Below are 16,370 nucleotides of genomic sequence, written 5' to 3'. Positions count from 1 at the left end.
AAATAAAACTGGAAGATTTAATTTCTTTTTGAAGAAATCTGTTTTAAACATTTAACCCATTAAGAATGTATTTTTTATGGCCGGGGTTCAAACCCACCACCTCCAGCATATGGGACCAGCGTCTACCCCTTTGAGCCACAGGCGCTGCCCAAGAATGTATTCTTAATAGCCATGTTTTTTGTTTTAATAGCCATGTTATTTTAAACATTTATGAGTATGGACTATCTGATGTTATAGACTTGAACTATAAACATAGACTGGATATTTTCCTAGCAAATCATTCTATGACAGATTATGGTTTTCAGTATTTGTAATTTTAGTTGCCTATTTTCAACTCTCAGTTCAAGCTGCTAAAATTCCAATAATGCATGCAAGGAGGACGTGCCTTGTATCGCATGTTATTCTGTGATGGGTGGTAAAGGCTATACTGAGACTGATGATTCCAAAACCCTCTGACTGATCCGGACAGGATAATTTGCCACTTGGTTATGTAAAGGCTGATAATCTTCAGCTTCATAGGCAGAGGAAAGAGAAAACTGAAAATGCTATCTTCCTAACCTTTTCCACTATTTTTTTTTTTTTTTTTTTTGGGTGAGGGGGTGCTGTTTTGTTGGTATTGGTTTGTTTTTCTTTTTTTTTTTTTTTTAAAGCTAGTCAAGTGAAGCAGTGGGAATGGAGAAGGAACAAAGAAATCTGTAACTGGTTGTGGTCAATTATTTATAGGCACCACTGTACTCACCAGCAGCCCTTACACTGTTTATGACACTGTATACCTCCCTGGCATGTGGCTTATATATAAAATCTCTGCCAAATTTCAGAAGACATTTTAATCTTTTATGTTTCTTGTGTCAGTTAGCTATGACTGCTTTTGTATAATCAAAACTTTTAGAAAATAATAGAAATTTTATTTGTATATGGATATTTTACAGGATATTTTTAAGCAAGCTACTGAAGATCGATTAACAAGTGCAAAGGAATTGCCTTACTTTGAGGGTGATTTCTGGCCCAATGTTTTGGAAGAAAGCATTAAAGAACTGGAACAGGAAGAGGAAGAAAGGAAGCGAGAGGAAAACACCAGCAATGAAAGCACAGATGTAAGGACAATTTATACCTTAATTCTAATTATATAATCCTGAAGTGAGCTTAAATGTTTTTTAATTCTAAAGCTCTCAGGTAGGAAACAGCTCTTTAAATTGGGCAAAAAATGTTGGCTTAGAAAAGGTACCAAGGGCTTGGCACCCGTAGCTCAGTGAGTAGGGCGCAGGCCACATACACAAAGGCTGGTGGGTTCGAGCCTGACCCTAGCCTGCTAAACAATAATTACAACTGCAACCAAAAATAGCTGGGCATTGTGGCAGGCACCTGTAGTCCCAGCTACTTAGGAGGCTGAGGCAGGAGAATCGCTTGAGCCCAAGAGTTTGAGGTTGCTGTGATGCCACAGGACTCTACCGAGGGCAACACAGTGAGACTCTGCCTCCAAAAAGAAAAGGTACCAGAATTCTATTTTAGTAGTTTTAAACCTTTGAGCATGAGACTCACCTTTTAAAATGTTATTTCAGACTCTGAATAATGCAAACTGATAAAAGAAATCCTTATAAACTAATAGAAAAATTACCTGCATAAAGACTAGATTATGAATATTATAGGCCTTGTGGACCACATATCTTCTCTGCCATAGTCTCTTTTTTCCCGCCCCCCCCCCTTTAAAAAAAAAAAAGTGCATGGGCGGCGCCTGTGGCTCAGTGAGTAGGGCGCCGGCCCCATATGCCGAGGGTGGCGGCTTCAAACCCAGCCCCGGCCAAACTGCAACCAAAAAATAGCCGGGCGTTGTGGCAGGCGCCTGTAGTCCCAGCTGCTCCAGAGGCTGAGGCAGGAGAATCGCGTAAGCCCAAGAGTTAGAGGTTGCTGTGAGCCGTGTGACGTCATGGCACTCTACCCGAGGGTGGTACAGTGAGACTCTGTCTCTAAAAAGGGCACTTTTTTTTTTTTTTTTTTTTTGAGACAAGAGTCTTAATTTTGTCACCCTCAGTGGAGTGCCATGGCTTCATAGCTCACAACCTCAGTCTCCTGGGCTTAAACCATCCTTTTGCCTCAGCCTCCCAAATAGCTGGAACTACAGGCAAAAGCCAAAACGCCTGGTTAAATTTTCTGTTTATGGTGGAGATGGGGTCTCTTACTTAGGCTGGTTTCAAACTCCTGAGCTCAAGCAGTCCACCCAGGCCAAATCTCAGCCTCCCTCAGTGCTAGGACTACGGGCCAACCACTGTGCCCCACCTAACAACTATCCTTTTTATTTTTTTTTTCTTTGAGACTGAGTCTATCCTTGGTTGAGTGCTGTGGCGTCACAATTCTCAGCAACCTCCAACTTTTGGGGTTAAGCAATTCTCTTGCCTCAGCCTCCCAGGTAGCTGGGACTACAGCACCCACAACAACATCCGGCTATTTTTTGTTGTTGCAGTTGTTTAGCTGGCCCGGGCTGGGTTTGAACCCACCACCTTTGGTGTATGTGGCTGGCACCATAACCACTGTGCTATGGGTACCAAGCCCAACTATCCTTTTTAAATATAAAAATTGTTCTTAGTTGTCCAAAACCAGCCTGTGTTCCCATATAGAACCTGGCTTAGTCATTTCTCTATAGCATATCTAGAATTAGCTCCGTTGAATTGGACTTATTTAATGCCACTTTAAAATAGTCTGTTTACAAATTCTTTAAACCCTTGTTTAAATTTATTGATGGGATAGTTTCCAGAATAGGATGTGGGTTTTGGGGGGGAGGTTTTAAAGGGCTTCTAAAATTTTAGAATATGAGTAGAAGAAGATAAAGCCAAAGTCTTTTGGCTCCACACTTCTCTACACTCTTGACTATTCTCCTGCCACCCACTCCTTTTGTTCCCTAGTTCCAAATCTCTTGGGGAATGCCCCATCAGCAAGGACTATAAACTCCACAGCCAGCTGTCATTGTCTTAACGAAAAGGCTTCTTCACTGTGAGAAAATTAGGTCAAATATGTTGTAAATATTAGTTTATTATAAATAACAATTTGAAAAGGAGAGAGGCTACATGAAGTGAGCAAGTAGTGAAAGAAGATAATGAACATAGGATTTATGATTAAAGGCCTGGCATGGTGGCTTATGCCAGTAATCCTAACACTCTGGTAGACTTGAGACAGGTAGATTGCTCAAGCCTAGGAGTTCATTACCAGCCTGAGCAAGAGTGAGATCCTGTCTCCACTAAAAGCAGAAAAACTAGCTGGGTGTTGTGGTGGGCGCCTGTAGTCCCAGCTACTTGGGTAGCTGAGGCAATAGGATTGTTCAAGCCCAAGAGTTTGAGATTGCTGTGAGCTATGATGTCACTGCATTCTACTCAGGGTGACAGCATGAGACAATTTTCCAGTATTATTTCCAAGTCACTTCTTAACAAAAACTTAATACTTTTTTTATCTCCTTTGTGCTACCCTGTAGGTGACAAAGGGAGACAGCAAGAATGCTAAAAAGAAGAATAATAAGAAAACCAGCAAAAATAAGAGCAGTCTGAGTAGAGGCAATAAGAAGAAGCCTGGGATGCCCAATGTGTCCAATGACCTGTCACAGAAACTGTATGCCACCATGGAGAAGCATAAAGAGGTAAGATGTACCAGCAGTTAGGAAGCAAACAAGGTAGCATTTCTGAAAAACTGCCTACCCAAGCTGGCATTTATAATGTGTGAGCACCAGATTGTTTGAGATTTAGAAGGAAGAAATTATTTGAGGGGTGATTAGGAAGAAAAGAGGTAATTAGAAGTTGGTGGTAGAGTAAGAACTACTTGTTTTCCTTCAGCTGTACAGCTATGTTAGCGATCTAGGTGGTGTTAGGGGCTATATACAGTGTAGTCCTAGCACTTCAAGAGGCCGAGGCGGGAGGATTGCTTGAGACTGGGAGTTCAAGGCTACAATAAGCTGTGATTGCCACTGCACTTCAGCTTGAGTGACAGAGTGAGACTAAAGTATAAACATACTTTAACCCTGTAACTTTTGTCCATTTTTTTCAGGAGATTGGCTTTTTTACTTTCTGTTGTTTTATTACTCAGTCACGCTTCTTCCATTGGCTGTTTTAATTTGTCATAATGGCACTTTGGAAAAGAAATGAATAAAAAATGTTGATGGAGGCTCGGTGCCCGTAATACAGTGGTTTCGGCGCCAGCCACATACAACCGAGGCTGGCGGGTTCCAACCCGGCCTGGGCCAACTAAACAACAATGACAACTGCAACAGAAAAATAGCCAGGCATTGCAGTGGGCGCCTGTAGTCCCAGCTACTTGGGAGGCTAAGGCAAGAGAATCACTTAAACCCAAGAGTTTGAGGTTGCTGTGAGCTGTGATGCCATGCCCCTCTACCGAGGGCAACATAGTGAGACTCTGTCTCAAAAAGAAAAGAAAAAAAACATTAACAGTGATTGTAGAATAGTCAGATTTTCATATATGCATTTACAACCCCTTCTTAGTTAAAACTTTGGATTTTCCGTTAATTATGTTGTTGGGAAAACAACTGCAAGTGGCTTTTTTTTTTCCCTTCAACATCATAATTGGTAAGATAAGGAAAGCCAGAAGACTTAATGTGTAATTCATGTTGTCAGGAATATAACATATAATAAGGTACTTTATGGGAAGTGGCAATTATGTGGAGAGGGAACTGAAGGCTTGATTTTAGGTATAGAATTACAACCAAATTTGTTTAAGCAGTGTCTTTTGAAGAGAAATAGTAACATCTCTCTATTTTTATGATGGTGCTAGACCTCTATAGGTATTTTCCCATACCTACTCTACCCAACCTTGCCCTTTTTTTCTTTAGGCCTAAGGTGCTGATAAAGTCAGCGAGGTAACCTAAATAATAGATGCCTTGGTATTACCTCAGCCATGCTAATGAAATGGAAGAATACCTGAGATCTAGTGGGGAGGGCCTCACCTAAGTAATAATTATTAACAATTAATAGTCATAAGCTGTTTCAAGCTATATTTAATGCAACAAATTTCTAGCACAACAGAGTCAGTGAAAAAGGCCTTCAGAATACAGTAGAACCTCCATAGTTGACTACCTCCCTAAGTTTACCTAATTTTCATAGACCAGCCATGTACCACATGTACATCTGAGTACAGCAGGCCTAGTTCCTTATGTAGACCAGTTTGTCACAGTCCCTTGGGTGGTCAACTTGCAGAGGTTCTACTGTCATGAGTTGGACTTCAGTTGTGGACATACTGTACGTGGGTATGGCGTTGTCTGTATAGGCCACAGGGCCACAAAAGTAGCAGATGTTGCCTCCCAAGTACTTTGTGAGTGTTACTGCCAGTTTGCATAGACTGTCAGTCTCTGAAAATACGTAGACTATAATAGACAGCACAGAAGTTTCTTAGAAGTTCCTGATTTCTTGAGGTGATATTTTGTAGTTTACTTAAAAGAGCTTATTAGTTACATAATTAATTTCAATTACATACATAATACAGCTTCTTACTGTGGTAATTTAAATTGATGGCTATTGTGAGTTTTCGAACTTCAAGTGAATAAAAATTTTATTGCTTCAGCAATAAAAACGAAGTAGATTTTTGCTTTTATCCCTACCACCCTGGGAAGTCTACAGAGAGCAGCCCCTTGCTGTTGTCCCCATCATTTGCTATTGCCCAGGCTGTAGTGCAGTGGTGCAGTCATAGCTCATTGCAGCCTCCAACTGCTGGGCTCAAGTGATCCTTCTGCGTCAGCCTCCCATATTGCTGGGATATAAGACATCCTCTACTGCCTTAGCCAGTACCTTCTGAGAAGACATCCTCTGCATAACCACTCTACAGTTTTAGACTCAGAAAATTTAAACTTTCCTTTTTTGTTTTTTGGGTTTTTTTGAGACAGAATCTCATTAAGTTGCCTTGGGTAGCATGCCATGGCATCACAGCTCACAGCAACCTCAAAGTCTTATGCTTAAGTGATACTCTTGCCTCAGCCTCCCAAGCAGCTGGGACTACAGCTGCCCACCACAACGCCCAGCTACCTTTTTGTTGTAGTTGTCGTTGTTTAGCTGCCCTGGGCCAGGTTTGAACCTGCCAGCCCCCATGTATGTGGCCAGCACCCTAACCACTGAGCCACAGGCACCAAGTCAGCCTTTCCCTTTATTTTTATCTTTTTCTTTTCTTTGAGGCAGAGTCTTAAGCTGTCACCCTGGGTAGAGTGCTATGGCATCATAAATCATAGCAACCTCAAACTCTTGGGCTCAAGTGATTCTCTTGCTCCAGCCTCCCCAGTAACTGGGACTTGCAGGTGCCCACCACAACACCTAACTAGTTTTTTCTATTTTTAGTAGAGATAGGGTCTCAACTTTTTATCAGGCTGGTCTCAAGCTCATGAGCACAGGCAATTCACCTACCTTGGCACTCTCAGAGTGCTAGGATTATAGGCATGAGACACCATGCCAGGCCTTTCTTTTATTTTCCCATTTGCCTTCTTTAAAGAATAAGGAAATTTAGCCTTAATCTAAGCTGCCATCTAAGATTGGTCCTTATGTTCCCATCAAGGATTATGGGTCATGTTAAATTGCTATGTCTCCTTAGGTTCCTTTCCTCTTGATCAGTTCCTGGCTTTATTTTCATGGGCATTTTTGTTGACAAACCCAGGCCAGTTGTTTTGTAGAATGTGTGTCTCTATTCAGTTGCTTTGTTGGGGGTTTTTTGTTTGTTTTTGTTTTTGTTTGCAGTTTTTGGCCAGGGCTCGGTTTGAACGCGCCACCTCCAGCATATGGGGCCAGCGCCCTACTCCTTTGAGCCCACAGGCGCCACCCCTAGTTGGTTTCTTTTTAATTAGATTTGGTTACCATAGACTGCATCAAATTGTAGGCCCCTCTAAGCAAAACACCCAGTGTGCATATACCCTGAACTAGACCATTCTCGTTTTGAAGGAATTGTTGAATGAGGTAGGGAAAAATCACAGGATGTGAATCTGACTGATCTGTCTTCTATGCCGGTGAACTAGAGTCAGTGAGACTGTCTGTTTTGCAGGTTTTCTTTGTGATCCGCCTCATTGCTGGCCCTGCTGCCAACTCCCTGCCTCCTATTGTTGATCCTGACCCTCTCATCCCCTGTGATCTGATGGATGGTCGGGATGCATTTCTCACCCTTGCAAGGGATAAGCACCTGGAGTTCTCTTCACTTCGAAGAGCCCAGTGGTCCACCATGTGCATGCTGGTGGAACTGCACACACAGAGCCAGGACCGCTTTGTCTACACCTGCAATGAGTGCAAGCACCATGTGGAGACACGCTGGCACTGCACTGTGTGTGAGGTAGGTGCCAGAGAGTAGGAGGAGGCAGGCTGGGCAGGGTTCTGGTGGTCTGAGGGGTGCTGCAGCTGCTTGTTACATAGGCCAGGGCAGCAGATCCAGCCCTCATGTTTGAATGACAGACCTGAAGAGGCTATTGTAGCCTAAGCAGGATATCCAAAATGCTTTTGAGTGACTTAGATCTTGGAGAGTTTACCTTGCCTGTGTTTTTTTCCCCAGGATTATGACTTGTGTATTACCTGCTATAACACTAAAAACCATGACCACAAAATGGAGAAACTGGGGCTTGGCTTAGATGATGAGAGTAACAATCAGCAGGCCGCTGCCACCCAGAGCCCAGGAGACTCTCGCCGCCTGAGCATCCAGCGCTGCATCCAGTCTCTGGTCCATGCCTGCCAGTGCCGGAATGCCAATTGCTCCCTGCCCTCCTGCCAGAAGATGAAACGGGTTGTGCAGCATACCAAGGGTTGCAAACGGAAAACCAATGGTGGGTGCCCCATCTGCAAGCAGCTCATTGCCCTGTGCTGCTACCATGCCAAGCACTGCCAGGAGAACAAGTGCCCTGTGCCATTCTGCCTAAACATCAAGCAGAAGCTCCGGCAGCAGCAGCTGCAGCACCGGCTACAGCAAGCCCAGATGCTCCGCAGGAGGATGGCCAGCATGCAGCGGACTGGTGTGGTGGGACAGCAGCAGGGCCTGCCCTCCCCAACTCCTGCCACTCCAACAACACCAACTGGCCAACAGCCAGCCACCCCTCAGACGCCCCAGCCCCAGCCGACCTCTCAGCCTCAGCCCACACCTCCCAATAGCATGCCGCCCTACTTGCCCAGAACTCAGGCTGCAGGCCCGGTATCCCAGGGTAAGGCAGCTGGCCAGGTGACCCCTCCAACCCCTCCTCAGACTGCTCAGCCACCCCTTCCTGGGCCCCCACCTGCAGCAGTGGAAATGGCAATGCAGATTCAGAGGGCAGCTGAGACGCAGCGTCAGATGGCCCATGTGCAAATTTTTCAAAGGCCAATGCAGCACCAGATGCCCCAGATGACTCCCATGGCTCCCATGGGTATGAACCCACCTCCTATGGCCAGAGGTCCCGGTGGACATTTGGATCCAGGGATGGGGCCCACAGGGATACAGCAACAGCCACCCTGGGCCCAAGGAGCATTGCCTCAGCCCCAGCAATTACAGTCTGGGATGCCAAGGCCAGCCATGATGTCAGTGGCCCAGCATGGTCAGCCCTTGAACATAGCTCCACAACCAGGACTGGGCCAGGTAGGTGTGAGCCCACTCAAACCAGGCACTGTGTCTCAACAAGCCTTACAAAACCTTTTGCGGACTCTCAGGTCTCCCAGCTCTCCCCTACAGCAGCAACAGGTGCTTAGTATCCTTCACGCCAACCCCCAGCTGTTGGCCGCATTCATCAAGCAGCGGGCTGCCAAGTATGCCAATTCTAATTCACAGCCCCTCCCTGGACAGCCTGGCATGCCCCAGGGGCAGCCAGGGCTGCAGCCACCTACCATGCCAGGTCAGCAGGGGGTCCACTCCAATCCAGCCATGCAGAACATGAATCCCATGCAGGCAGGTGTGCAAAGGGCTGGCCTGCCCCAGCAGCCACCACAGCAGCAACTCCAGCCACCCATGGGAGGGATGAGCCCCCAGGCTCAGCAGATGAACATGAATCATAACACCATGCCTTCACAGTTCCGAGACATTTTGAGAAGACAGCAGATGATGCAACAGCAGCAGCAACAGGGGGCGGGGCCGGGAATAGGCCCTGGAATGGCCAACCATACTCAGTTCCAGCAACCCCAGGGAGTTGGCTATCCCCCGCAGCAGCAGCAGCAGCAGCAACGGATGCAGCATCACATGCAGCAAATGCAGCAAGGGAATATGGGACAGATGGGACAGCTCCCTCAGGCCTTAGGAGCAGAGGCAGGTGCCAGTCTACAGGCCTATCAGCAGCGACTCCTTCAGCAACAGATGGGGTCCCCTGCCCAGCCCAACCCCATGAGCCCCCAACAGCACATGCTCCCAAATCAGGCCCAGTCCCCACACCTACAAGGCCAACAGATCCCGAATTCTCTCTCCAATCAAGTACGCTCTCCCCAGCCTGTCCCCTCTCCACGGCCGCAGTCCCAGCCCCCCCACTCCAGCCCTTCCCCAAGGATGCAGCCTCAGCCTTCTCCACACCATGTTTCCCCACAGACAAGTTCCCCTCATCCTGGACTGGTGGCTGCCCAGGCCAACCCCATGGAACAAGGGCATTTTGCCAGCCCGGACCAGAATTCAATGCTTTCTCAGCTTGCTAGCAATCCAGGCATGGCAAACCTCCATGGTGCAAACGCCACGGACCTGGGACTCAGCACCGATAACTCTGACTTGAATTCAAACCTCTCACAGAGTACACTAGACATACACTAGAGACACCTTGTAGTATTTTGGGAGCAAAGAAATTATTTTCTCTTAAGACTTTTTGTATTGAAAACAATTTTTTTGAATCTTTCTTAGCCTAAAAGACAATTTTCCTTGGAACACATAAGAACTGTGCAGTAGCCATTTGTGTTTTAAAGCAGACATGCAAGATGAACCTGAGGGATGATAGAATACAAAGAATATATTTTTGTTATGGCTGGTTACCCCAGCCTTTTTTCCCTTGTGTGTGTGGTTCAAGTGTGCACTGGGAGGAGGCTGAGGCCTGTGACGCCAACCATATGCTCCTGCCTTGCACCTCCAATAGGTTTTATTATTTTTTTTAATTAATGAAAATATGTAATATTAATAGTTATTATTTACTGGTGCAGATGGTTGACATTTTTCCCTATTTTCCTCACTTTATGAAAGAGTTAAAAAAGAACATTTCTAAAACCAGAGGACAAACGGGGTTAATGTTACTTTAAAATTACATTCTATATAAATATATATTAAAATAACCAGTTTTTTTTTCTCTGGGTGCAAAGATGCGCATTCTTTTAAAAATGTTTAAAAAAAAATTCCCCTTTCCTCCCCTCAAGTCAACTTTTGTGCTCCAGAAAATTTTCTATTCTGTAAGTCTGAGCGTAAAACTCAAGTATTAAAATAATTTGTACATGTAGAAAGAAAAATGACTTTTTCAAAAAATATACAGGGGCAGCTGCCAAATTGGTGTATTATATATTGTGGTTTCTGTTTCTTGAAAGAATTTTTTTTTGTTATTTTTACATCTGACAAAGGAAAAAAATTAAAAAGAGGGTAAGAAACGATTCCGGTGGGATGATTTTAACATGCAAAATGCCCCTGGGGTTTCTTTGCTTGCTTTCTTCCTCCTTGCCCTGCCCCCATCCACACACACAACTTTCCATAAAACTTGAAAATAGAAAGCAAAAACCCTCAACTGTTGTAAATCATGCAATTAAAGTTGATTACTTATAAATATGAACTTTGGATCACTGTATAGACTGTTAAATTTGATTTCTTATTACCTATTGTTAAATAAACTGTGTGAGACAGACACCCTGACTTTGTTCCACTTTTTTTTCCTTTTTCTTTTTTTTTGGACAGAATCTTACTTTGTCATTCTCAGAGGAATGCAATGGCGTTATAGCTCACAGCAACCTCAAATTCTTGGGCTTAAGCGATTCTCTTGCCTTAGCTGAGACTACAGGCATCCACCACAATGCCCAGCTATTTTTAGTGAGACAGGATTTCTGGCTTAGGCTGGTATCCAACCTGTGAGCTCAGGCAGTCCACCCACCTTTGCCTCCCAAGTGCTGGAATTTCAGGCATGAACCACACTGCCTGCCCTGTTTCACTTTTTTTTTTTTTTTTTTTTTTGAGACAGGAGTCTCACTTTATCACCCTCAATAGAGTGCTAATGGCGTCAGCTCACAGCAACCTCCAACTCCTGGGTTTAGGTGATTCTCTTGCCTCAGCCTCCCGAGTAGCTGGGACTATAGGCGCCCACCACAACGCCCAGCTACCCTGTTTCACTTCTTGATTTTTAAATATGCCAGTTTAGGTGCCTGATGCTTAGGATTCAGAGGGAAGAGTGAGAGTGTTAGTTTATAGGCTCTTTAGCTATTACATATAATTAACAAATTTTGGTACATTTGTTCAAAGTTCAGGGGAAACAAAGTACTACCAGCTGAACGTAAAGACTCCAGTGTTACTACCTATTTGACACCTTGATAGAGGCCTTTCTGTGGTCCCCTAAGGATGACCTCAAGGTGTAATCACCCTCCTAGAGGAATGAGAACAAGGACTTCAAACAGTCTGAAAGGTAGAGCAGCATTACATTATTTCTGCTAACTGCCCACCAAGAAGTCAGGTTGAAGGAAATGAAATGGGTAAATAAGACTAGTAGGGCTGAGACTGCTGTGAGTCCAGCAGTGGAGGCAGTGCCTGTGGCTTAGTGAGTAGGGTGCTGGACCCATATACTGAAGGTGGCAGGCTCGAACCTGGCCCCAGCCAAACTGCAACAAAAAAAAGCTGGGCATTGAGGCCAGTGCCTGTAGTCCCAGCTACTCGGGAGGCTAAGGCAAGAGAATTGCACAAGAACCGGAGGTTGCTGTGAGCTGTGATGGGACAGCACTCCACTGAGGGTGACGAAGTGAGACCCTGTCTTTAAAAAAAAAAACAAAGAATGGGGTGGTGCCTGTGGCTCAAGGAGTAGGGTGATGGTCCCATATGCCGGAGGTGGCGGGTTCAAACCCAGCCCTGGCCAAAAACCACAAAAGAAAAAAAGAATGGAGACTCAGTCCTTTGCCCTCCAACTGAACAAGACATTGGCTATAAACGAGTTGGAAAATGAGAGTGCTGCTGCTTTGGCATCAAATGGGCAGGTCTTTTGTTACAGCTTTACAGAAATGTATAACAGCTGAAATAAAGTGCAGTTATGTCAGCAAGGAACACAAGGGGGAAAACTAGGGGGAAAGCCTTCTAGCTGATGGGGATCGAAACCTTTTCTGGAGAGGATAGGATGGAAGTTGAACCTAGATCTGCAAGGGGAAATGAACAGGAAAGCAGAGGACTGAGCAGGAAATTGTCCAGAAGAGTGAAGTACCAGAGGACCTTGGGACAGCTACATGTGAAACTCTACCCCATTTCTAAGTAAGTTTCCAGTTTCATTGCTGTGTGGCTTAGCAGATGGGTTGACTTGTTAAACCAACACGTTCTCTCTGCGGTGCTGCAGGCAGGAAGTGGGAACAGAAATCTTTAAATGTAGAAGAAAAAAAGCTGCCCTTGACCAGATTAGAAGTAGTGCTAGAGAGGGAGACAGTAACATTGATCCAGAGTTGGGAATACAAAAAGTGGTTTCAATGTTTGTGTTTTTTCTAAATGTTCATAATGAAAAGAGGAAGCCACAAGTCTCCAACTGAGCTGTTAGAACACGTGGCTGTAGGAAGTGGCCCCTGTGCAGACTAGCGGTCATCCAGGGGCTCTCATTTACTTGGCTTATTGAATCCTCACTAACAGCCCCACTGAACAAATGAAAAGCTCAGGAGAAATAACTTAGTTCAAGATCACACAGTAACAGGCTTACCAGCACAAAGGTCTGCTGGACTCCAAAGCCCTCTCTCTCTGTGACCTTTATCTCCTTTACTATAGAGAAGCCCTAGTAATGGATGCAAAGTAACTAATTCATATAACACAGGGCCCTGTTTCAAGCAAGTTCAAAGTACAAACTAAAAGAAGGAACAACTAAGGAACTCTTAAAAGTAAGCTCCCTGGGCTTCTCATTTTACAACCAGAGAAACCGACCTCCAGACATTTCCTGCAGTGTTAACGTTCATGATGAAGTCACCCTGTTTAAGGAAGATTAAACCCAGGGCGCCAGCATAAAAAAGAATAAAATGTCTTTTTTTTTTTTTTGTAGAGACAGAGTCTCACTGTACCGCCCTCGGTAGAGTGCCGTGGCGTCACACGGCTCACAGCAACCTCTAACTCTTGGGCTTACGCGATTTCTCTTGCCTCAGCCTCCCAAGCAGCTGGGACTACAGGCGCCCACCACAACACCCGGCTATTTTTTTGTTGCAGTTTGGCCAGGGCTGGGTTTGAACCCGCCACCCTTGGCATATGGGGCCAGTGTCCTACTCACTGAGCCACAGGTGCCGCCCAGAATAAAATGTCTTAAGAATAAGTTTAACAATAGCTGGCATTGTGGTGGGCACCTGTAGTCCCAGCTACTACTTTGGAAGCTGAAGCTAGAGAATTGCTTGAGCCCAAGAGTTGGAGGTTGCTGTGAGCTGTGATGCCACGACACTCTACCGAAGGCAACATAATGAGACTCTGTCTCCAAAAAAGAAAAAAATAAAGAATATATTTAACAAAAGAAATACAAAAGACTTTGATGCACTGAAAACCTCAAGACCAACACTGTTGAGATTAAAGACCTAAATGGGCTTGGCACCTGTCCCTCAGTGGCTAGGGCACCAGCCATATACACCAGAGCTGGCAGGTTCAAATCCATCCCAGGCCTGCCAAACAACTACAACAAAAAAATAGCTGGGCATTGTGGTGGGTGCGTGTAGTTCTAGCTACTTGGGAGGCTGAGGCAAGAGACTTGCTTAAGCCCGAGAGTTTGAGGTTGCTGTAAGCTGTGACGCCAAGGCACTCTACCCAGGGTGACAGCTTGAAACTTGATGTCTCAAAAAATTAATTAAATAAATAAATGTTTGCTAATTGATTTCAAGGTGAGCTACTGAAATGAGCAAAAGGCATGGTGGGTGATCATGAGATTTTTTTTTCCGACAGTTTTTGGCTGAGATCGAGTTTGAACCCACCACCTCCAGTATATGGGGCTGGTGCCCTACTCCTTTGAGGCACAGGCACTGCCCTATCATGAGAATTTTTTTTTTTTTTTTGGTTTTTGGCCAGGGCTGGGTTTGAACTCGCCACCTCCGGCATATGGGACCGGCGCCCTACTCCTTGAGCCACAGGCGCCGCACCCTATCATGAGAATTTTTAAAAGTATCCAAAATCAAAAGGCACAAGTAGGTGTTTGTTAAGTATTTGTTGATTATGAACTTGCATCAACAATGTGAAAACAGTGAAAAGCCTATGTTTTACTGGCATCTACAGAGCTAGTTTACCTCCTGAGTTTCAGTCTCTTCCTATTTTTTTATTTACTTTTTTTTTTTTTTTTTGCAGTTTTGGGCTGGGGCTGGGTTTGAACCCACCACCTCCAGCATAGGGGGCTGGTGCCCTACTACTTTGAGCCACAGGTGTCACCCAGTCTCTTCCTTTCTAAAAAGGGTAAGAACTCCTGCCTGTTAAGTTTGTAATGAGGATAAAGAAGGCAATAATATAATGAAAACATGTATTCCACCTGGCACACATCAGACATCAGTGTGACAGCTGGTTCCTCTTCCCTTTCACAGTCCTATAGGGACTGGAAATTTTAAAAAAAGCAGTTCTTGGTATATTTGTCAATGTTTGTGGTGACAGACTGCCACCTGTGTAGGCCTCTCTGCATGTATTAATAACATTCCTTAAAAGTGGTCGTTTGATAAGCACTTGTCAATTAACTACACATCCAGAAATGACATCACCAAATTAACTGCCGTTATTTTATAAATAAACAGTTTTGGTTCTTTTAACTGATACTTCAAAATCCCTACTTACTTTTCTCATGTTCCTTCAATAATTTGCTAGGAGGTAGACCTGTTAATAGGAAGGACAAAGAGTTATTATCACCAATACCCTCAAAACAAGCGTCACTCAGAAAACCTTAAACACTCAGTTGGAATTTTCAGAATTCATTTAACCCCACCCAACGACCCCTGTTTTGACTCTGCCTAAAGGACTCCATGGTTGGCTTAGCCTAAACCCATAAGAAACACTTTAAAAAGAATCATTAAACCCTTGGCGCCCGTAGCACAGTGGTTGCGGCGCCAGCCACGTGCACCAAGGGTGGCAAGTTCGAACCCGGCCAGGGCCAGATAAACAACGGCAACAAAGAAATAGCTGGGCGCTGTGGCAGGCACCTGTAGTCCCAGCTACTTGGGAGGCTAAGGCTTAAGCCCAAGAGTTTGAGGTTGCTGTGAGCCGTGAGGCCACAGTACTCTGCCCAGGGCAACATAGTGAGACTGCGTCTCAACAACAACAGAAAAAATAAGCAAACAAAAAGAATCATTAAAAGCGTAGTGCCATAGTGCTGTACATTGTTGAGCTACAGTTGTTGGTAGTTGGGAAGGAACGTGCAGGACCACTGGATCTGTGAAACTAGGAGCAGAGAAGCTCAGATGATGAAATCACAGCCATGTTTCAGTTGGGAGCTTTATACTCATCCAAGGCAATTTGGTATCCAACACATCTGATTTACTCTACAGTGAGGCTTTGTCACTGCTCCCTGATCTAACAGACCTCTCAAGGACACAATTCCCTCTTCCCTAAAAGGCAGCAAATAAAAACTCTCACTTGGTGAATTCATTGTTGGGAATTATCTATGACATCTTTTTTTTTTTTTTTTTTTTTTTTACAGTTTTTGGCCAGGGCTGGGTTTGAACCCGCCACCTCCGGCATATGGGGCCAGCGCCCTACTCCGTTGAGCCACAGGAGCTGCCCTATCTATGACATCTTAATTGAAAGCACTTTACAAATTGCAAAGTACTACCTATATACTAGTTATTATGTGTGTAGGTCCCGCCACTTTCACGGAGGAAAAGTTTGGCCTCTAAAGATCAAATGTCTTCTCAGGGCCTTGTTAGCTATTGAGGGGCTCAGTTAGGTCCACCCATCAAACTGCCCTATTTTCAAAGACTGGTTCAAGTACCTTTTGCCCTCAGGCTAATAAGGTGGGCCAAAGGCTAACGTCCCAGGTTCGTCTCCCACCTCTGCTTCTTAATTATTACACACTGCCAGGAGAGATGCTGGTCCCCTGTGTGCCTTGGAGGCCACCTGGGGAATGAAGAGATGGTAACCGCACCTGGCCGGCGGAGGTGCTTAATAATGGCAGTTATCCTCCACCAGCCCAGTTACCTGTCACTCCCTCTCCCGTTTTGTCCTGCACCGGTGCAATCCAGCCCGGGACACTCGAGGGTTCGCTCTGTGCCAGGCGTTGTGCTAACTGCTCTGGCCGAGCGCAGCCCCCTTACCTAGGTGTGACC

General features: G+C 45.0%; 1 protein-coding gene across 3 annotated transcripts in view; it reads left to right on the top strand.

The window, feature by feature from the left end:
• The window catches only part of EP300 (E1A binding protein p300), a 98,178-nt gene extending 87,402 nt beyond the window's left edge, over window positions 1-10,776 (top strand). For all 3 annotated transcript variants that reach the window (XM_053583553.1, XM_053583552.1, XM_053583551.1), the window contains 4 exons: window positions 930-1,094; window positions 3,461-3,622; window positions 7,012-7,293; window positions 7,510-10,776. In XM_053583553.1, coding sequence (XP_053439528.1) covers window positions 930-1,094; window positions 3,461-3,622; window positions 7,012-7,293; window positions 7,510-9,708 — 2,808 coding nt within the window. In that variant the 3' untranslated portion in view covers window positions 9,709-10,776. The remainder of the gene's footprint in view (window positions 1-929; window positions 1,095-3,460; window positions 3,623-7,011; window positions 7,294-7,509) is intronic.
• The last annotated feature ends 5,594 nt before the right edge of the window (window positions 10,777-16,370 follow it).

This window comes from Nycticebus coucang, chromosome 3 (genome assembly GCF_027406575.1).
Source record: "Nycticebus coucang isolate mNycCou1 chromosome 3, mNycCou1.pri, whole genome shotgun sequence".
NCBI lineage: Eukaryota > Metazoa > Chordata > Mammalia > Primates > Lorisidae > Nycticebus > Nycticebus coucang.
This window is presented reverse-complemented; position numbering and strand designations above follow the sequence as displayed.